This window comes from Engystomops pustulosus, chromosome 5 (assembly GCF_040894005.1).
Source record: "Engystomops pustulosus chromosome 5, aEngPut4.maternal, whole genome shotgun sequence".
Taxonomy (NCBI): domain Eukaryota; kingdom Metazoa; phylum Chordata; class Amphibia; order Anura; family Leptodactylidae; genus Engystomops; species Engystomops pustulosus.
In genome coordinates this window covers 130,709,521-130,733,441 of record NC_092415.1, presented here as the reverse complement: position 1 = coordinate 130,733,441, position 23,921 = coordinate 130,709,521, and the positions used below count along the sequence as shown (strand labels likewise).

Sequence of the window (23,921 nt, the reverse complement as noted above, 5' to 3'; positions counted from 1 at the left end):
AATTCGCAGCCCGATACATGAAGAGGCTTCTGCCTCTTCATGTATCGGGCTGCCAGTTGCGCAGCGTTTTTCCTACACCAGGCAGGGCCTGGCGTAGAAAAAAACGCATCCGGCGACTTTTCACGTAACGCCCCGCGCCGGCCCACTCCAGTCCGGCCGCGCCCCCCGCTCGGCCGGCCGCGCCCCCCCCCTTCACGCCCCTTCACGCCCCACTGGCGTGAAGGTGGCGGATTGTGAAAAATAATCGCAAAAGCTAGCAATAAGCTAGCATTTGCGATTATTTCAGGGCCTCTGCGCCACTGGCGGTGCGCAGAGGTCCTGATAAATATCCCCCTATATGTCTAGAACTTTTTTCACTTGCTTTCCTGCACTGAGTATTTATGTTTCTCAACACATGGGGGAACTATCTGGACAAACTGTTCTGCAACTTATTGCTTCAAATGGACCCCTGGATCAAACATCCTCTGACTCACTTGAGCCAGCTGTCACCCAAACGGGATTACTCTGAGGGGAGGCAGCCTTGTGTTCTCATTACAGAAACATTCTGTCAGAGTTCAGAGATAGTGAATCCTCTTTACCACCTCGGACGATGACATAAGCCAACACCTCGAACCGGAGTCTGAGTGGTACCAGGTTTTTACCAGAGCCCGCCGCAAAGCAGGTTGGACTTGTTGTGGCGTGGTACCACCAGGTTGTTCCACAGGCGCAATTTTGTCCATGATGGCGGCAAAGGTGAAGTACAAAATCGTAAATCAAACTCATGGGCGGGGACAGGCAGGAGGTCGAGAGAGGCAGCACAGGATTGGAGTCAGGTACATAGCAGAAGGTCGGGACAGGCAGCATGGAATCAGAGTCAATAACGGAACCGGGATCACAACGGGAATTCAGAAATACAGTAAATAGCATGAAACAGCTTTCGCAGAGGTACTAGGCACAAAAATCCAGCGGGGGATGCTGGGAAAGGGCGGCTTTTATTCATATCCAGGAAATGACCAGTGTCAATCAGCAGTGGGCTGGCCCTTTAAATCTACGAGTGCTGTCGCGCGCCCTAGGAAGCGGGGACGGGTGTGCTGGGGAGTTGGGACCAGAGCAAGAAGACGGAGAGGTGAGTGAATCCGGGGTTAGTGGGTGGCACAGAGAGGGGCATGGGTGCACCTGTTACACGTTTACCCTTGAAATTAGCTAAAAACCTGCACTTTGTTATACATGCTTGCATATCGGCTTTAAAAGATTTGGAGAAATGATGAGAACCATCACTGTAGCTATTTTAAGACATTCAAATCAGGCAGAATTGGTAAATCTACTGCTTTTTATATTATTTATATATGTTATTTGTATATTGTAGTTTATATTATATTCAACCTATTGGCAAAAGTAATACCGTTACCATAAGCTTTATTAATTCCTTGTTCATTCAATCAACATCTAAAAAAATAGAGGGAGGGTTTAATAAGATAAGCACTATAAAGGTACATTTTTATGTGCCAGAATGTCAAGTTCAGTTATAAAATAGATGAGGATTACGATGAATATAAAAATATAAATACAATGAATGTTTTAATTTATTTTTTTTATTATTCCTTACAATAAAAAGTTGTAATAAAATATACAACCAATGTTTTAATGCATCAATAATTCTTTAAATAGTTGTTTTAAAAAATGTATATTCAACATTATGTTGCATTCATTATTATTCCTTTAGCTTGTTAATATTTCAAAATGGAAAGATTATGTGAAACTTCTTTTTTTGACATTTTTATTTAATTTATCCTTCTCAGCTTCTTGAAGCTTTCTGAGAGCAGCTTCTTCAGCTTTTTTCCTTTCCTCTTTTAACTCCTTGTAACGCCATTTTGGTATCTGTAAGTAGGCATTGTCATTGACACTGCTATGCCGTCTTGCTTTATCTGGATAGTATGTTGGTGTGGGAGCCTTGGTGACGCGAACTTTTGGAATTATGAGTCCTGGTGTTACGCTGCTTCTTCTTAGTATATTTAGTGGTAAAAGACTTGTCCTTCTTGTATCCTTCACACTAGTCATTTGTGATGAATGCGGCTGAAGGCTAGCTCTTCTTTCCTTTTTTTTGGAAATTACAGTAATACATGAGTTATTGAACAGTTTTTCATAAGACTTTGAGCCTTTTTTGTCGAGAACTTTGTTTTCACTTGCTTTCTGTTTTCTTATAATTTCCTGTACAGAGTATCTACGTTTCCCAACACATGGTGGACTATCTGGACAAACTGTTCTGCAACTAATGGCAACAAATGGACTGCTCATGCTTGTTGTTATTCTTACCATATGATCAAGGACACCATCTTCCGCAGGTTCGTTAAAATAATTAAAAGTAAATGCTGATTTTATACATTCCGTAACTTTCTGTGCACAAGATCTTGGTTCTGCAGCTTTGGCGAGGAGATCTTTCATTTTAGGCCATTCCATTTGGAAATTACTACTAAATTGCTCTGGAGATGGTCTGTCCAAGAGTTTTTGCATAAGATAGGTTGTGTCATATCTTCCTGTGAACCTTGCCCATTCTCTAGAGGTGAACCCACGATTTGGATCTTTTGCTAGAATATCAGCACCTAAAAAAAGAAATAATAAATAAATGTAGAAATAAGATAAATTATTAATTATGTTTTCCTTTTGTCTACCAAAGGTCATCTTACCATTAACAGAGCTTCAAATCCCCAAGATAAGATACACATTCATAGGCAAATAAAAATGTGGCCCAGAATTGGAAAAATCAATGTCAAAATGTATTTGATTAGTGCATGTTAAAAACAGGGGGGGAAACAAAGAGAGTTTTTCATAGTTACAACGTATTCCTTTCCTCAAATGTTGTATGCTCACACAGCAGTTTACCATGACATATGGGGTATTGGCATACTTGGAAAAAATTGGGTATAAAACTTTGTGGAGCGTTTTGGGATTTTATCCACTGAGAACATTTACATTCATTTAGCCCAAAAAATGTAAAATGTCAAAATTGCAACTGATTTTGTTTTAACTCCTGTGAAACAATTAATTATTTGCTCCTTGATGACCAAGGAATATTTTTTAAAAAAACAGCATGTGTTACTTTATTCATTATAACTTTAGAGGCTTCAACTTACCCAACAGGTATTCAGTTTGTTTTTCCATTACATTTTGTACTTCAAGTTAGTGGGAAATTTTGGTTGATATATTTAACATTTATTTATGAAAAAGGGTGAATTTGGTAACCATTTTGAACAGCATTCTCGCAAATTTTTAAGAAATTTTTAGAATCAATTATTTTAGGGACCATTTCATTTCTATAGGGGTTTTGGAAGTTTTGTTAATAGAAACCCCCCACATATCACCCTGTGCTATTAACTTCACCCCTCAAACTATTCAAAACAGCAGGTAGGAAGCTTGTTTACCCTACATGTATTTTACAGAAATTCAAACAAAATGAAGATAACTAATATTTATCATTAATACATTCATTTAGCTGCAAAATGTACCCAAATAAACTGATTAAAAGAAGTAAATACATCTAAGAGTATATTGTGCATTTTTTTCCGACACCCCATATGTGGATGTAACCCACTGGGCACATGGTGGGGCGTGGAAGGGAAGGACCACAATAGGGCCACATTCACAAGGGGGCCACGTTCACACATGGCATTTTGGTTGGGTTTTGAAACACAATTCAAAGACTCCACCTGTGATCACATGTTGAAGTAAAATAGCATTTACTTTGCGTTTAGTTAACGCGTTGGAAACATTAATGTTCTGTGCAGCGCTGCGTAATATGTGTGCGCTATATAAATAAAGGAATTATTATTAATTAATTAATTAATTATTATTAATGTTTACCAAAATATGTGATCACGAGTGGAGCCTTCGGATTGTGTTTCCAAATGTAACCAAAATGCCATGTGTGAACGTGCCCTCAGGCACCAAAAACCTTTATCCCAGAGAATTTGTAAACTTTTTATCATGTGGTACAGGGGGCATATTAACTCCTTGCCACTGATGGGCTTTTTCCATTTTTAGTTTATCGCTCTCTACTTTCAAAAATCTGTAACTTTTTTATTTTTCCATGTACAAAGCTGTATGAGGGCTTATTTTCTGCGTAACAAATTGTACTTCCTAGTGGCAGTATTTTATATTCCATGCCGTGTACTGGGAAGTGGAAATACAATTCAAAATGCGGTACAATTGCCAAGAAACCACATTTGCGTCAATTTCTTGAGGGCTATAAATACCAAATTTATATAGGTTTTATTAGGAGTTGAGATTTTACCAAAAATTTTAAATTTATGTACCAAAAAAAAAAAAAAATTACTTTTACCATATTTTGTCTCCAATAACGTTTTCATACTTAGGAGTACGGAATTAGCTAAGGTGTCATTTTTCCGGAATGAGATGACGTTTTTATTGATACCATTATGGGGACTGTGTGATCTTTAGATCACTTTTTATTATGTTTGTTATGTGTTGTGAAAGTGCAAAAAAGTGGCGATTCGGACTTTTGAGCACATTTTTCCTTTACGGGGTTCACAGCCAGGAATTACAGTTTTAATATCTTTATGGATTGGACATTGGACCACACTCGCTTCCAGAGTTCACCTTCTTCTTTCTGGTGTATGTAAGTACATTGTCTTGCGACACAATTTGAATCTTAAGTCCGAATCAGTCGGATAGTCCGACAGCCCTCCCCCCGATTTCTGTCGCATGAAAGCCAGCACAGCTGCACCACAATCCACAATACCTGTCATAGTGGCGCAAATCCCGAAAACCCTGAACTTTTTAAAAATTATTTATTGTTTTATATGTGTTAGGGGCTTTTGGGACATTTTTATGAATTTTATTTTTCATTTTTATTAGTTTTGAATTTTTTGAATTTTTTTAAACTAATTTATTTTTACATTACTAGTATATGAACTAGTGATCACTAGTTCATACTATTGCACTGCAATAACATTGTTTTGCAGTGCATTAGAAGTGTCAGCCTATGCAGATACTCGGTTCAGCCCCTGGCTGGTCCAAGCAGGCATGTGCCAAAGGCAGAGCCAGGGACCTTTATTAGGTCCCCGGCTGCTCGGCACAGAAGATGGCACCTTGCGATCACGTCTCTACAGCATTGACTGCGGAATCGAAGGGGCTAACAGCCAGATCGGAATGGAGTTCTGAAACGGACTGTTAAGAGCAAGGTCCCGGCTGTCATCTGCTCCTCCCTGCACGGGGGGGAAAGGGCATAAAGTCCTTAGGTTGAGCCGACAGAGAAACAGGTCGTCCTAGCCTAAGGCCCCTTAGTGGCCGATGGAGAAATCCGTATGGGTGGTCACTAAGGGGTTAAAGGAAACCTACCACGAGGAATCTACCATCAGAAGTAGATCTGGTGGTAGATTCCTTTTGCCTGCCTCTGCCCTAATCTGCAATTTAATAATCTTGGAACCTAACCTAACTTGTTAAAAACTTTAATTTAGTAATATGTAAATGTACTGCAGTCTAGTTAGATTAGTGCAAAGGCAGGAAAGAGGTATCTTCCATCAGATCTACTTCTGATAGTAGATTCTTAATGGTAAGTTTCCTTTAAAGGGTTAACAAACTTCATAAAAGTTGTTTTACATTCTTTGAGGGGTACTGTATCTAAAGTGGGGTCATTAAAGGGGTTTTTCTTTAAAGGGGGATTCCAGGAATCAGCATAATTTATATACAAATGGGTACTCAAAATATAAGCTAATATATAATAAGTTGTTATTTAAAATTTTGCTCCCCTTAGCAGAAAAATGTACAGACATACACGGTAATATAGAATTAAAATGCTACTGGCCCTTTAATCAGTCCGTTGATATCCTCCATACAGAGCAGACACAGGGCAGGTCATATGATCACCACTATGTTTGGCTGTAGTCGTTTGATTGCAGTGCATCCAGTATGGCCAATGTTGTGGTGAGACGTCATCTCAGTGAGGTAATGTACAGGGATGGCAGTTTACACATCATTACTATGTTAACAGAGTAGGTCAGTGTGTTACATCATCACTGGAAGCAGAGCCTAAGAGGGAGGAGGAGTTACTGAGAACTAAAGGATCATGGAACCTGTAGTTTCCAGTGACGGCCATCTTGGTGATAACTTTAGAGAGGCCATAAATTTTGTAAATCATAAAATCAAACTATTTAAGCTCCATTTTGTGACCAATGACATTGAGTTTTGTTATATTAATTTATCTATATCAACATACCCCTTTAATATTTCATTGGCCTCTTAAAGTCGCATGACACCTATCTGGTCTCTCACAAAATATACATTTTGTCGATTTACCACGAAAATCTGAAAAATCACTTGCATAGTTAAAAGCCTCCTATATTCCTAAAACAAGTAGAATATGCTTTAAAAAAACATGCTAACATAAATAAGTTTGAAAATAGCGATTTAAAAAAAAAAAATTTCACCAACTTTTTCAAACCTAACTGCAAAAGATATCACCCAAATTTTTCAACTAACATAAAGTACAATGTGTCACGAAATAAATCAGCAGGGTAAGCCATCTCCATATTAATTGATACATGTCAGATTTTAAAATTAGAGCTGTGACAGAAAGGTAAAACGTGGATTTGATGGCAAGAGGTTAAACAAATATTAAAGACTTTTTTAGCACCATTCAGCTGGCTACTATCTCACCTAAAATATAATCCAAGAGGTGGGTGTATTGAATCACTGCACTTTTTAACCCATTTTTCACTGAATAAAATTTACCTTTTTTTTATTTCTTTAAAAATACGTTTATTCTTATATTTCTAGTGCTATTGTGAGTAAAATTACAGATCACATATCACAACTATTAATTTCACACAATTATTGGTGTACTGTTACACAGACAGTTATTGACTGGTTAGAGACTCTGTCCTAACCCTTTTTTATTTATGTATAAATTGGGATAAAAAATCTTCTGTCTTAGGGATTTCCTCTATACATCTCCAAGGATTATAACTATACTTCAGTCTTTATCTTGCTGTAATCAGATTTTACAAGGCTGGACGAGGCTAGCAATTCCAATATTGATATAGTGATTTGTGATTGCTGCGCTAATACACTAAACTACTGTCCCCCCAACATCCTCAGTGGGAAAAAATGTGCCATTCGCTCAGACATTTAACACTTCCTATTGTGATGTCATATCCCAAATGTAGATCTCTTGGCCAATTACAGAAGCGTCACTAGTGTCCACCCTTTGTATATTACTATTTGTCTATATTTTAGCTTGCATAATGTAGTGGGTGGTACAACGCATGACAAATATCTTTAATGTGTAAGTTACTTGGTAGTTGCTACTGTAACATCTGTACAACATCCATACACTTTCAAATTTCTTCCATTTCCATAAAGGCTCTGCGTATGCTCCATATTATTTCATGCATGGCAAGTTTCTTAGACTTTAATTCCACTAACTTTAAATTAATTCTCTGCATATTTAGCACTATATTGTGCAGAGTGTGTAGCTTTATAGTGAAATAATCTATTTTATCAGCTAGTGTACTATTTTTTATTATTACATGAATGCGGAGTATATAACTTGTATATAAAAATCGTCTTTAACAACTAATGCATAGTTCAATTTTCTTTATTTACATCCAGGTATCAACCTAGATCATCCTTCAGTGATGTCTTTACACTCTGTCACCCTGTGCAATATACTGCTTGGTGAGTATTTTTAAAATTATGATTTTTTTAGGTTTTAATATTATCAATATTTTTAAATATCCATTAAAACGAAGTGTGAGTACAGTATTTTTCGGACTATAAGGCGCACCGGAGTATAAGGCGCACCATCAATAAATGCCTGCTAAAACATCTAGGTTCATATATAAGGTGCACCGGATTATAAGGCCCACCTGATTGTAAGAATGAATGGCCAGCAGATGGCAGACCTGTGCACAGTTCAAGGCAGCTGTTGTCTGTAAGTATGGTTCATATATAATTATAATTACTGGATTATAAGGCGAACCTTTGATTTCTGAGAAAATCAAAGGATTTTTTGTGCACCTTTTAGTCCGAAAAATATGGTAGTCCAATATTTTCTAGGCACTTTACTGTTTAGGTGTAAATGTATTACATTATTTTCTAATTAAAAACATTTAGCTAATTTCAGAGACTTTTTTTCACCATGAACAAATATCCAAGATTCTCCTTCTCCTTTTTTTTACAAATAGACTGAGAAGGTAAAGCCTTAATTTAACCCTTTTGGGCTAAGGCTTCCCTATTTATTAATCCATCTAGCTTCCAGTTGAAGCAATCTTTTATCTTTATTTCAACCCCTGGGACCACCTTTCAATTGGTCGGTAAGTACCAATGCATCTCACAACAGGTCATCTCGATTTATGGAACTAACTCTCTGATGTGCTCAGTACAATGTAACACCTGGTTTTGAATCTCTTGTAGAGTCCTTTACATTCTATTTCAAAGTCTTCATTTGTATAGCAATTTCTTTTTGCCCTCATATATTGGCCAACACTGGGTGCCAGCTTTGCCAGTAAACTATTTGTTGCTGTAGTTCTTCTAGGCATCCATGTGATTTTATTATGATAGTCAGATTCCAATAGTGTTATTGTTCAGTGTATCTACAAATTTCTTGAAGACGTCCTTACTCCACTCCCAGAGGATACGGATAAAGCTCCCCCAAAACAAGATGTGTTTGGTAAAGCATGTAAGATCTTCAGGAAATACAATTGTCTCTTCCCACCACCCTAAAAAAGATTTGCATAAGTTGGTGCACAGTTTGTTCCCATAGTGTTGTCTTTTACCTGATGGTAAAAGACAGTTGTGAGTTAGTTGGGAGTTAAAATAAATTGTAATAGTGATAGGGTGAATTTGTTATGTTGTTGAAACTGGCTTCCGTTTGTTTCAAGGAAATGATTAACTGTGTGTACATCCAAGGGATGTTGAATGCTACTGTACTGTACTGTTGAGACTTGATGGGTAAGTACATTGTGTAATTGCAATTACACATGCAATTTATTTATCACAAGTTATGTGTCAAGCAGAGAGGGTAGTGCTGATACAAATGGATGTATGATGTTTTGGGTGTGGTTATTTACTCCTGATACAATAGGTCTTCCAGGAATGGGATCCACTTGTTTGTGAACCATTGTTACCATATTGACGGAGCTTTCTAACATTGCGTATTTTGAGAAGAGGGGTGTGCTTTTTGATTTCGGTTTTAATTTTGTCAGGGGGGGGAATTACAATGGGGGCCTCCTGGTTCTCAAGTTTTAGTTTCAACAAGGTTTTATTGTTTGATTGAGGTTGTTGCCTTACAATAGGTCAAGGTGCAAAGTGTACCCCATGCAGGGGGATTAGAATTGAAAACAGAATTTTCTTGATACATAGTCAGCTTCTGTATCGTTCAAGTTTTAGAGATGAGCGAGCACTAAAATGCTCGGGTACTCGTTATTCGAGACAAACTTTTCCCGATGCTCGAGTGCTCGTCTCGAATAACGAGCCCCATTGAAGTCAATGGGAGACTCGAGCATTTTTCAAGGGGACCAAGGCTCTGCACAGGGAAGCTTGGCCAAACACCTGGGAACCTCAGAAAAGGATGGAAACACCACGGAAATGGACAGGAAACAGCAGGGGCAGCATGCATGGATGCCTCTGAGGCTGCTTAATCGCACCATTATGCCAAAATTATGGGCAACAGCATGGCCATGACAGAGTGACCGAATGAGGCTAGATAGCATCTAAAACATGCAATAATTGACCCTGACACTATAGGGGACGGCATGCAGAGGCAGCGGCAGCAGTGGCAGGCTAGAGAGTCTCATGGCGACATACCCTAAATGGACTCAGGTTTCACCAAAGGAGGTGAAATGATTTCCTATGTGAACAAAAGGTTGACGGTATATTTAGTCGATAACACAGCATGGTGGCGACATAGTGACCAAGTTCCATAACGTATCTGGTGAAACACCCTAAAAATGAGCCTGACACAGCTCTTTTGATAAGCGGACAACATGTGGAGGCAGCCATGGAGACGACTTCCATGATTAAGAGCGACAGTATGGGGCATTCATATTGCGCTGCTATGATTGCAACTTCAAGTCTCCAGCATGGCGGCGACAGATGGGCCGAGTTCCACTATGTATCTGGTGAAACACCTGAAAATTCTGCCTGACACAGCTCGTTTGATAAGGGGATGATGTGCTGCATATCCTCTCGTGCTCCAGCGTCTGGGGTATAGAGAGTTGAAATGAGACATTGGTGGAGGATCGTGGAGGCAAAATGGACAGAAAACAGCAGGGGCAGCATGCATGGATGCCTCTGAGGCTGCCTAATCTTGGGATGGAGCTGGCGGTCCACTGGCAGGCGAGATTTCGCCTGTCCAAGCCCCTGTCTCTCGGCTCCTCCCCACCCAAAATGGGCCTGGGGGCCAGAAGCGTTTACTTTGAAAAAATTATAATTTTCAAAGCAGGCCGGGTCGTTTGAATATTTCACCTAGGAATAATGGAATAGCATAGTGGTTCTATTTTTAATTGTTTTTACGGAAATGGTTCCATGATTAAGAGCGACAGTATGGGGCATCCATATTGCGCTGCTATGATTGCAACTTCAGGTCTCCAGCATGGCGGCGACAGATGGGCCGCGTTCCACTATGTATCTGGTGAAACACCTGAAAATTCTGCCTGACACAGCTCGTTTGATAAGGGGACGATGTATGGAGGCAGTGAACTAGTAGTAGATTAAAGGTGTTGCAGTTAAAACTATGTTAGTTGGATCTTGAGATGGAGCTGGCGCTCCGCTGCCAGGCGAGCTTTCGCCAATCCAAGCCCCTGTCTCTAGGCTACTCCCCAAACAGCACTTCTAAGAACCTTTTGTATAAGATCAAGTGTAGTAGCGTTCTTATAAGTTTAGGATATGGCGGGAGAGGGGAATGTAAACAGATGCGCAAGAAGCGCTGAAATAATATTGGTAAATGATAAAAGTTTGCCAGTATATTTTGTGGATAACACAGCAGGGTGGCGACAAAGTTAACAAGTTTGATGTGGAATGCCCTGTAATAGCTCTTAGGCGGTGTGCCTTTTATCGCCTAGGCTCAGCAGTTTGAGCACCGCCTGCTGTCGCTTAGTGATGGCATTGCTGCTGTGCCTAGAGCTACCGACTGATGGCGCCATGCCCACGGATGGTAATTCGGAGGAGGAGGAGGTGGAGGAGGGGTGGGAGGAGGAGGAGGTATAGTAGGCCTTTGAGACCTGGACCGAGGTAGGCCCCGCAATCCTCGGCGTCGGCAGTATATGACCAGCCCCAGGGTCAGACTCGGTCCCAGCCTCCACCAAGTTAAGTGTAGTAGCGTTCTTATAAGTTTGGGATATGGCGGGTGAGGGGAATGTAAACAGATGCGCAAGAAGCGCTGAAATAATATCCGTAAATGGTAAAAGTTTGGCCGAATATTTTGTGGATTACACAGCAGTGTAATCAACAGATGTGCAAGAAGCGCTGAAATAATATCGGTTAATCATTAAAGTTTGCCAGTATATTTTGTGGATAACACAGCAGGGTGGCGACAAAGTTAACAACTTTGATGTGGAATCCATGAAAACAACCCAAATTTCTGCCTGACACACCTCGTTTGATAAGGGGACGATGTATGGAGGCAGCTATATGGACGACTTTTGGAGGTAGCAATGGAGACAACGTGTGGAGGCTGCTATGGAGACAATTTAATTTGGATAGTGCCTGTATGTGGCAGTCCAAAAAAGTTTTCAAACCAGAGGAGCAGGTAGGTGGCCCTCCAGAAAAATGAAATAGATTGAGTGCCTGTATGTGGCAGTCCAAAAAAATTTTCAAACCAGAGGAGCAGGTAGGTGGCCCTCCAGAAAAATGAAATAGATTGAGTGCCTGTATGTGGCAGTCCAAAAAAGTTTTCAAACCAGAGGAGCAGGTAGATGGCCCTCCAGAAAAATTGAATAGATTGAGTGCCTGTATGTGGCAGTCCAAAAAAGTTTTCAAACCAGAGGAGCAGGTAGGTGGCCCTCCAGAAAAATGAAATAGATTGAGTGCCTGTATGTGGCAGTCCAAAAAAGTTTTCAAACCAGAGGAGCAGGTAGGTGGCCCTCCAGAAAAATTGAATAGATTGAGTGCCTGTATGTGGCAGTCCCAAAAATGTTTAAAACAGAGGACCGGGTAGGTGGCCCTCCAGAAAAATTAAATGCATAAAGTACTATAGCTAGAGCCAGTGGGCCCTGTCAAAAAATAGCCAGTTTCCTCTGCTTTAGTGTACAAAGAGGAGGAGAAGGAGGAAAATGAGGAGGAGGAGTGCATAAATTATTCAGGTTGAGCTTCCTTCACCTGGTGGAGATTGAAAATTATGAGAAATCCAGGCTTTATTCATCTTAATAAGTGTCAGCCTGTCAGCGCTGTCAGTCGACAGGCGTGTACGCTTATCGGTGATGATGCCACCAGCTGCACTGAAAACCCGATCGGACAACACGCTAGCGGCAGGGCAGGCAAGAACCTCCAAGGCGTACAGCGCCAGTTCGTGCCACATGTCCAGCTTTGAAACCCAGTAGTTGTAGGGAGCTGTGTGATCATTTAGGACGATGGTATGGTCAGCTACGTACTCCCTCACCATCTTTCTGTAAAGATCAGCCCTACTCTGCCGAGACTGGGGACAGGTGACAGTGTCTTGCTGGGGTGACATAAAGCTGGCAAAAGCCTTGTAAAGCGTACCCTTGCCAGTGCTGGACAAGCTGCCTGCTCGCCTACTCTCCCTCGCTACTTGTCCCGCAGAACTACGCACTCTGTCGCTAGCGCTGTCAGAAGGGAAATACTGTTTCAGCTTGTGCACCAGGGCCTGCTGGTATTCATGCATTCTCACACTCCTTTCCTCTCCAGGGATGAGAGTGGAAAGATTTTGCTTGTACCGTGGGTCCAGGAGAGTGAATACCCAGTAATCGGTGCTGGAATAAATTCTTTGAACGCGAGGGTCACGGGATAGGCAGCCTAGCATGAAATCTGCCATATGCGCCAGAGTCCCAACGCGCAAGAATTCACTCCCCTCACTGGCCTGACTGCCCATTTCCTCCTCCTCCAACTCCTCTTCTTCTGCCCATACACGCTGAACAGTGAAGGACTGAACAATGGTCCCCTCTTGTGTCTTGCCAACATTCTCCTCCTCTTCCTCCTCATCCTCCTCCACCTCCTCCGATATGCGCTGAGAAACAGACCTGAGGGTGCTTTGGCTATCAACAAGGGAATCTTCTTCCCCCGTCTCTTGTGACGAGCGCAAAGCTTCCGACTTCATGCTGATCAGAGAGTTTTTCAACAGGCCAAGCAGCGGGATGGTGAGGCTGATGATGGCGGCATCGCCACTGACCATCTGTGTTGACTCCTCAAAGTTACTCAGCACCTGACAGATATCAGACATCCACGTCCACTCCTCATTGTAGACTTGAGGAAGCTGACTGACCCGACTACCAGTTCTGGTGGAAGTTGACATCTGGCAGTCTACAATCGCTCTGCGCTGCTGGTAAACTCTGGATAACATGGTTAATGTTGAATTCCACCTCGTGGGCACGTCGCACAACAGTCGGTGAGCGGGCAGTTGGAGGCGGTGCTGCGCTGCCCTGAGAGTGGCAGCATCTGTGCTGGACTTCCTGAAATGCGCACAGATGCAGCGCACCTTCGTGAGCAAATCAGACAGATTGGGGTATGTCTTGAGGAAACGCTGAACTATCAGATTTAACACATGGGCCAGGCATGGCCATGTGTCAGTCTGCCGAGTTGCAGAGCCGCCACCAGGTTACGGCCGTTGTCACACACAACCATGCCTGGCTTCAGGTTCAGCGGTGCCAGCCACAGATCAGTCTGCGCCGTGATGCCCTGTAATAGTTCTTGGGCGGTGTGCCTTTTATCGCCTAAGCTCAGCAGTTTGAGCACCGCCTGCTGTCGCTTAGCGTCGGCACTGCTGCTGTGCTTAGAGCTAGCGACTGATGGCGCCATGCCCACGGATGGTAGTTCGGAGGAGGAGGTGGAGGAGGGGTGGGAGGAGGAGGAGGCATAGTAGGCCTGAAAGACCTGGACCGAGGTAGGCCCCGCAATCCTCGGCGTCGGCAGTATATGACCAGCCGCAGGGTCAGACTCAGTCCCAGCCTCCACCAAGTTAACCCAATGTGCCGTCAGCGATATATAGTGGCCCTGCCTGGCAGCACTCGTCCACGTGTCTGTGGTCAGGTGGACCTTGTCAGAAACGGCGTTGGTCAGGGCACGGATGATGTTGTCTGACACGTGCTGGTGCAGGGCTGGGACGGCACATCGGGAAAAGTAGTGGCGGCTGGGGACCGAATACCGAGGGGCGGCCGCCGCCATGAGGTTGCGAAAGGCCTCAGTCTCTACTAGCCTATAGGGCAGCATCTCCAGGCTAAGCAATCTGGAGATGTGGACATTAAGGGCTTGGGCGTGCGGGTGGGTTGCACTATATTTCCTTTTCCGCTCCAGCGTCAGGGGTATGGAGAGCTGAACGCTGGTGGATGCTGTGGAGGATCGTGGAGGCGACGATGGGGTTTTTGTGCCAGGGTCCTGGGCAGGGGGCTGACTATCAGCTGACACAGGGGAAGGAGCAGTGGTGTGCACGGCCGGAGGTGAACGGGCTTGGTGCCACTGAGTGGGGTGTTTAGCATTCATATGCCTGCGCATACTGGTGGTAGTTAAGCTAGTAGTGGTGGAACCCCTGCTGATCCTGGTTTGGCAAAGGTTGCACACCACAGTCCGTCGGTCATCCGGTGTTTCCTTAAAGAACCTCCAGACTTCTGAAAATCTAGCCCTCGCCGCGGGAGCCCTCGCCACGGGAGCTTCACTACGTGACACATTTGGCGCTGATGCACCAGCTCTGGCCCTGCCTCTCCGTCTGGCCCCACCACTGCCTCTTCCAACCTGTTCTGGTCGAGGACTCTCCTCCGTCTCAGAAGCACTGTGTTCATCCGGCCTCTCAACCCAGCTTGGGTCTGTCACCTCATCATCCTCCGATCCCTCAGTCTGCTCCCCCCTCGAACTTCCTGCCCTGACAACAACTTCACCACTGTCTGACAACCGTGTCTCCTCATCGTCCGACACCTCTTTACACACTTCTTCCACTACGTCAAGAAGGTCATCATCACCCACAGACTGCGACTGGTGGAAAACCTGGGCATCGGAAAATTGCTCAGCAGCAACCGGACAAGTGGTTTGTGACTGTGGGAAGGGTCCAGAAAACAGTTCCTCAGAGTATGCCGGTTCAAATGCCAAATTTTCCTGGGAGGGGGCAGACTGGGGGGGAGGAGGCTGAGGTGCCGGAGCTGGAGGAGTGCCGATTTCGGTGACATGGGTGGACTGCGTGGAAGACTGACTGGTGGACAAATTGCTCGAAGCATTGTCGGCAATCCACGACATCACCTGTTCGCACTGTTCTGGCCTCAACAGTGCTCTACCACGAGTCCCAGTAACTTCAGACATGAACCTAGGGAGTGTAGCTCTGCGGCGTTCCCCTGCTCCCTCATCAGCAGGTGGTGTCTCACCCCGCCCAGGACCATGGCCTCTGACCCCTGCAGTAGTTGGACGCCCTTGTCCCCGCCCTCGTCCTCTACCCCTAGCCCTCGGGTTAAACATTTTGAAAATGAAAGTTATAACTTTAATTTTTTTTTTACTTTTTTTTTGTGTTTTTTAGTTTTTAAAACCAAACGATGCTATCCTATTGCTATGGCTATTTTCTAGCCAACTATGAAAGCACACTGCTATGCCAGATGAGATGACGCTGAGTTATGAAAAAATAAACGTAAAATAAAAAGTAAATGGCAGACTGTGCCTAATTGAAATCCAACCCCTAATAAATTGTCCCACTTCGGTCTTTGCGATGGATATGTGCGTCACTAAGCGCTAAACACAACAGTCGCAAGTCTCACTGCAAATTCCTCACAATATGGTAGTAGATGCACTACAGCAAGGCCAGCCACCAGCAGATCAACCAGAAATAAAATATATAACGCTATTGTAGGCCTAAGTAAGCCGTTTGGATTCTCCTATGGCTATTTTCTAGCCAAGTATGAAAGCACACTGCTATGCCAGATGAGATGACGCTGAGTTATGAAAAAATAAACGTAAAATAAAAAGAAACTGGCAGACTGTGCCTAATTGAAATCAAACCCCTAATAAATTGTCCCACTTCGGTCTTTGCGATGGATATGTGCGTCACTAAGCGCTAAACACAACGGTCGCAAGTCTCACTGCAAATTCCTCACAATATGGTAGTTAATGCACTACAGCAAGGCCAGCCACCAGCAGCTCAACCAGGAATAAAATATATAACGCTATTGTAGGCCTAAGTAAGCCGTTTGGATTCTCCTATGGCTATTTTCTAGCCAAGTATGAAAGCACACTGCTATGCCAGATGAGATGACGCTGAGTTATGAAAAAATAAACGTAAAATAAAAAGAAACTGGCAGACTGTGCCTAATTGAAATCAAACCCCTAATAAATTGTCCCACTTTGGTGTTTGAGGTGGATATGTGTGTCACTAAGAGCTAAACACAACGGTAGCAAGTCCCCCTGCAAATTCCTCACAATATGGTACTAGCTGCAAATAAAAAAAAATGTATAACGTTATTGTAGCCCTAAGAAGGGCTGTTGGGTTCTTGTAGAATCACTCCTGCCTAACACTATTCTAATAGAACAGCCTAACGCTTTCCCTGACCAGCAGCAGCTCTCTCCCTAGCGGCATCCAGACACAGAATGATCCGAGCAGCGCAGGCAGGGGCTAGTCTATTCCAGGGTCACCTGATCTGGCCAGCCAACCACTGCTATCGACGTGTAAGGGTACCACGTCATGCTGGGTGGAGTGCAGAGTCTCCTGGCTTGTGATTGGCTCTGTTTCTGGCCGCCAAAAAGCAAAACGGCGGGAGATGCCATTTTCTCGAGCGGGCGAAGTATTCGTCCGAGCAACGAGCAGTTTCGAGTACGCTAATGCTCGAACGAGCATCAAGCTTGGACGAGTATGTTCGCTCATCTCTAATTAGGATCTGATTCAATCTCTTGTCTGTTCTTCCTACTTGGTCTCTATTTTTATTTTACGGTACATGTTGTTTATGCAGTGCTAGTTTTTAAGCAAATAGCTTCACGTCTTTGATCCAGATAAAGCTATCAAAATTTGGGTTTGGGGTAAGAGATAAGCCCTTTCTTAAGCCTTTAAATTAATTTATACTTAGTGTATGTGATGACAGATACACAATCACTAGTTTGTTCTCCATATGTGTTTTAAATATATATTTGTCTATTTCCCATTGAATCCCCACTGTTCACTGTATTGCAGTAACAAATTCGTCATTCCTACTAAAAAAGTAGTTTCTGAATGGGGATTTTTGCAAGGCCAGCTGTTGGTGTCGGTGGGGGGACCAGTGAAGACTATTTCCCTCTTTTTTGTAGGTTTCCTCATAGATTCCTCCGAGGGCATGCGCATGCTGGCTTCTCAAGATTTAAAGGGCCAGTGCGCAGCTAATTGGCGCTGGCCACCTGGCAAACTAATAAATAGCCAGCCTCTTCCCTTATGCCCCACCAGATCTTTATGTCTTGTGCCTTAGTGAAAAGCTTGTTCCTATGCTCTGTGATTTTTTGGTGAATTCCCATTTGGTTACCCCGGTTCCATCCCTGACTACGCTCCTTTGCTGCTTGCCCTGACCTTCCACTACGTCCCCGGCTCTGATCCCGTTCTGCCTGTCCTGACATTCTATTTGTCCTCAACTATGATTCTGCTCTACGACTCTGCACTTCGTCTCGGCCGCCACAGTGGACAAAGTTGCGCTTGTGGAGCGACCTGGTGGTACCACACCGAAACAAGTCCAACCTGCTTTGTGGCAGCGTCTGGTGAAAAGTGGGTACCACTTAGACTCTACTCCCAGCTGCCGGCTTATGTCATTGTCCTCAGTGGTACAAAGGGTCCACTATCGCTAATCCTGACAGTAAGATCCGGCCATCCCACCAAGGTTCCGCCACCTGGCCTGGCTGATCTTGCCACTATTGTGGCTCAGCAGTCCCGGCAGATTGCCGTACAAGATCAGCAACACGGACAAGTCACCGCCTTGTTGAAGCAATTGATGGCTACTCAGCAGCAGCGTCAAGTTACTGCGGCTACTCCGGTTTGTCTATCTTCCGCTGAACCTAGGCTGAAACTCTCCATTCAATCCAAGTATGATGGGGACCCCAAGTTGTGGGGAGCTTTATCACCCAGTGATCCTTGCACATTGAATTTATGCCGATAGAGTTGGAATGGTCTAAAGTGGCTTTCATCATCAGCCTCCATTCCAGGAAGGCCCTGGTATGGGCTACTCCTCTTTGGGACGGGAAAGACCCAGTCACAGCTAATATCGCCTCCTTCTTCTCTGAGTTCCAGTCTGTCTTTGAGGAACCTGCCCGGTCGTCTACTGCTGATACTGCACTGCTGAACTTGAATCAAGGGGACTTGCGGTGCCTATTCAGTTCAGTTCCGTACCCTGGATTCTGAGCTAGCCTTGGATGAAGGAACATTGATCGCAACCTTTAAAAAGGGACTTGCTGGACAGATTAAAGACGCATTGTCTGCACGCAACCTGTCGTCTACTCTGAGTGGTCTCATCTCTCTCTGGCCTCTCAGATTGATATCCGGTTTACTGAGCGCTCTGAGGAGCAGCATCTGGAACAAGTGCAAGTCAGGACCTCGCCCCGCCTGGCTCCTGTCTCCCAAAGACCAAATCAGCCACCTTACGTGTCAGCTGCAGAGGATTCGATGCTGGTGGTTAGAGCTCGTTTGACTACCCTAGAGCATTCCCAACTACCTAAGAGAAGGAGAATCTATGTCTCTATTGTGCCAGCCCGGGAACACTTTCTCCAGACTTGGCCAGTTCGTTCTCAGTATCTGGGAAACACAAGGACCTAGGGTTCTTGGGAGAAGCGTCCCTAGGTGAGAACTATGCTTCTCCATGCCTGAATGTTCAAGTTCTACTCATCTTTGCAACAAGTGGTCTGGTTTAAGCTTCAGACTTCCCGGACTCTGGCTCTGCAGAGAACTTCATGGATGCTGGCCTGGTCTCCCAGCATTGTTTTCCCATGGTTCATCTAGAGAATCCGCTGGTCATTTCTTCCGTCAGGGAGCAGATCCTCTGTGATACTCGGTCCAGTACCGCACACAGCCCTATGCCTGCAAGTTGGGACCTTGCATAAAGTTGGGGCCTTGCATAAAGAGAGACTGTTGTTCTATGTCCTTTCTGATCCACATCTCCAATTCTACTGGGTCTACTGTGGTTGACATACTCTTGAGCTCAACTGGCGTACTGCTGAGGTGCTTTGCTGGGGTCCGGAGTGCCGGTTACATTGTTTGGTGCTACCTTGTCCCGAGTCCACCGTGTTTTTTCCAATGTCCTCCAAGCCTCTGGTAGATCTCCCCACTCCATATATGGACTTTGCCGATGTCTTCTTTGAAAAACAAGTGGAGACTCTGCCACTACACTGCCCCAACGACTACCATATAGACCTGATGCCGGGCACCTCTCCTCCAGGGGGATGCGTGTATCCACTTTCAGTGTCTGAAAATGTTGCTATTTCTGCCTATGTGAAGGAGAACCAGCAGAAGGGAGTTCATATGCAAATTCTCTTTTCCTGCCGGTGCCAAGTTCTTCTTTGTGGGCAAAAAGGATGGGTCCGTCCATACATAGACTAGCCTTAAATTACCGTGAAGAACCACCCCACATTGCCGTTGATCGTGAACTATTCGACCACCTACGTGGAGCCAAGGTCTTCACCAAACCATACCTACATGGGGCATATAATCTCAACCGCGAAGGCAATAAATGGAAGACTGCCTTCAATACTTGTGATGGACACTTTGAGTAACTTGTCATGCCGTTTGGACTCTGTAATACACCAGCTGTATTTCAAAAGTTCGTCAATCACATTTCAGAGACTTGCTATATACCTGCGTCGTGGTGTATCTCGATGATATCCTGAAGTTCTCTACAGACCTTGTGTCCCACCGGTGCCACGTACAGCAAGTTCTGAGGCGCCTAAGGGCCAATCGCCTATGTGCCAAGCTCGAGAAGCATCAATCCCATCAAAACAGTCTTCCGTTCCTGGAATACATTATCTCTGACAAGGGACTATAGATGGGCCATGCCAAGTTGTCTACAGTTCTTTTGTCGCGTCACCCAGTGGGACTTTGTGCTATTCAGAGATTCTTGGGCTTCGCTAATTATTACCGACAGTTCATACAACACTTCCCTACCCTCGCATCTCACATTGTTGCGCTGACCAAAAAGAAAGCCAATCCTAAACTCTGGCCTCTGGTGGCTGAAGAAGCTTTCGCTAAGCTGAAGTCCGCCTTCGCCTCTGCTCCAGTTGTTAGACAACTCAAAATCAATCACACTCGAGATTATAATCTTACAAAGGATGAACACAATGCCATCACAAGATTGAAGAAAACCAACTGCTTTCTTATTAAAGAAGTGGATAAAGGGGAAAATGTGGTACTATGGCCTATTGAACTGTATATTGCAGAAGCAAAATGTCAACTAGGAAATATTATACACCTGTACTGACAAATTCTACAGCAATTTTCAAAGCTAATTGGGCTCTGCTTTGGTATTATTTCTAAGAGGGAACACACCTCGCCACAAAACATCCAATGACACCTAGTTTTTATATACTGCCCAAGATCCACAAGTCCACCACATGCCCTCCGGTTTAGAGCTATTGTGGCGGGCATTGGTGGATTATCTGAGAAACCTTGTATCTACATGGATTTGTTTTCCTACAACCAATTTTACTTGCCTTACCCTTGTTCATTAGAGACTCCATTTTATCTCTAAACTGGAAAATCTTTCTTTTGATACAAAAAACCTTATGTGGAGGCACTTTATACCAACATTGTGCATCATAATGGACTATCTGCCGTTCAGTATTTCTTGAATGAGAATTCATGTGGTGACCGAAGACGCAACTCTTCCCTTTTGGAATTATTGGAATTCATCCTTCAACACAACGAATTCACTTTTGACTGTATGTTTTACAGGCAAGGTTCTGGCACGCCTATGGTGGCTAGGTGTGCACCCTCCTACACCAGTATCTTTTTGGGATGGTGGGAGAGGGTGCATGTCAACCCCCATGCGCTGTATAAACAACATGTAAGGGTCTGGTTCCGTTATATTGATGACATCTTGATTTTTCGGACTGGCCCCTCATTGCTATGCCAGAGCTTCATCCAGGAACTTAACAATAATCCATGGAATATTGTGCTTACTTCACAGATCTCTTCATTCTCCAACCTCCAAATCTCAATTAATAATACCCAGCTGGTGACGTCACTGTATCGTAAAAAAAATTGCAACAAACAGTCTACTCCACTTCAACAGTTTTCATCCTTTGCACATCCAACAAGGTGTTCCAGTGGGACATTTTCTGTGGCTAAAACGTAACTGGGCGGCACGGTGGCTGAGTGAGTAGCACTTCTGCCTTGCAGCTCTGGGGTCCTGGGTTCGAATCCCACCCAGGTCAACATCTGCAAAGAGATTGTATGTTTCCTCCAGGTACTCCGGTTTCCTCCCACACTCCAAAAACATACTGTTATGTTGCTTAGATTGTGAGGCCCATGGGAACAGGGACCAATTTGTCATGCTTTGTGCAGCGCTGCGTAATCTGTGTGCGCTATATAAATAAAGAATTATTATTATTATTTAACTGTACCATGGTTACTGACTTTAAGGAGCATGACCTGGATTTAACACAGAGATTCAAGAACAGCGGTTACTCCCAAAACATTTCACACACCTGTTAAGAGCACGGGATACAAATCGTAGAGATCTTCTCAAACACAGTCTGAAATGCAACTCAGAATATCCTAGGTTGGTTACCACCTTCAGTAATCAGCAGACTGAGGTTTGCTCTTTGCTGAAAAAGAATTGGAATATACTGCAAAGTTATGAACAACTAAGATCCATGGAGCCCGGCAGGCCAAAAATCTAAAAGATGAACTCTCAAATAGTCATTTTGAATGGCCAGTACGTTGTGTAGGAAGGGGTGAGAGGTTAAAACGGTCCTTCCCATGTGGGTCCTGTTCCATTTGTCCCCTATTTTTCAACAATCCATTGAATCAGGAGTCCGTTACTTTGAGGAACTTTTACGAGGAACTTTGACGCGAACTACACTCTTATCTGTCAGTGCAACAAAGTTTATATAGGACAGACTTCCCAAGAGTTACGTAAAAGGATCCATCTTTCCACAATCGTTAATGCTACATCTCACTTCCTACAGGATAAACCTCTCTCCACGGTGTCAGACTACTTTAAGAGATACCATCATGGCAAAATGACGGGGATACGAGGAGTTGGTTTGGATTGGACATGTCCCATCCCCCGTGGGGGGATGTCACAGCTGGATCATTACGCCATGAGAACCCCTTATGTATTATGTGTATGCCTCTCCTTATTCCATGTCCCATGTGGGCGATGACAGATGGATGGATTCACCCCTGTGGCAGCCTATCTAGAACTTTCTGAAGGATCCGCTGTTAGAATCATTTACTCCTTCTGAATATGTGGCTCCATATAGGTTCATGGGACACCTTGCTACACTTCCATCTTGGCTTCTATGGATGTCCTTTAGCTCCACAAGTATTTGAATACTATTTTTTGGCTCATGCCTCCTGGACTTTTCTGTGAATGAACTTTGGTTCTTGCCTAGTACATATACCCATCATGATTCTTCTCCACAGAGACTCTGACCAATATGTTCACATTGCTTGTAGTGCTAAAATGAACTTATCTGTTTGATACATCATATTCTTGCGTACCAATTTCTATTAATGCATAATATGGCTTTTGTCCATCTATTTGGTTTATTTTTGGTCCCCCCCACCACAGTACCTGCCTTTAATCGTTTTACCTACAATTATACTTAACGATACTTATGCTGCGTTTGTAGGTATTTCATGTGTTGTTCTTATCTGCTGACTATTTATTGTACACCCAATGTTTATTTTTTTTTATATCACTCTTTTGTCCTATCGTGAATTTAGGTGTTATATAGTTATATAGTTTTGCACATTGGAGCAATCTTTAGCTCATTAGGGCTTTACATGTACCACTTCAACATTTTGCCGTTTCATTCTTATTCTATGGCCTGGTACAGCCTAAATTGGTACCACACCTTTCATTGTTCTGCTCTATCACTGGATGTTTGCACAGGTCACTTTATATTTATATTCGTTTGTGTCTGTACCTAGCCATTTAATATAATTTTTACGCCAATAAAATGCATCCACTACCCTCATATATGGACTTCTTTTGTCCTATGCGACACAAGTTATCTTTATGGTTATTCTTCTTCGGTGTTCTTCATCTATTTATAAGTGCCGACTATTGTAGCCGTATTATATATATGCACCTGATATATTTAGATTAGGAGTATCCATATTATAGACAAATATATAACTCCTATATTTTGTTACTATGGATCAGGCATTCTGATGTATTTTGTTTTTTAATAGCAATCTTACCATCTTTATATATCGCGTGACTTCTAGTTTACAGCGCATGCACCGGCTTTGGCCGTTTATTCACTCTTAACCAGATCATGTGATCATACATATGACTCAGTATTCTTTGCACATGCGTGGTCCAACAGACTATACGCTGCAGTAATGGCAACCGCCAATTTTTGCAGGTAATCAACACATGATGATTTTTGGCTGTCTTCCTGAGGGTGGGGGGAGCTCCTATACATAGACTGGACAGGTCGCACTGTTGTCACTTACCCCTGAGGAAGTCACCCTCTGGTGATAATACGTGTGGGGTCTACCTATCTCCCCCTCTCTCTGACCATGCCTTCATGCTTCTCTCACATGGTTATGTGTTGTTAAAGTTGGCACTGTATCATTTTGGCATGCTGTTGGCTCACGTGCATTAGGT

General features: G+C 43.6%; 1 protein-coding gene across 1 annotated transcript in view; it reads right to left on the bottom strand.

The window, feature by feature from the left end:
• Positions 1 to 1,582: 1,582 nt before the first annotated feature.
• Positions 1,583 to 23,921, bottom strand: part of ANKRD33B (ankyrin repeat domain 33B) — a 163,077-nt gene continuing 140,738 nt past the window's right edge. The window contains exon 5 of the mRNA XM_072153046.1: positions 1,583 to 2,579. Within this exon, the coding sequence (XP_072009147.1) occupies positions 1,729 to 2,579 (851 nt within the window). The 3' untranslated portion in view covers positions 1,583 to 1,728. The remainder of the gene's footprint in view (positions 2,580 to 23,921) is intronic.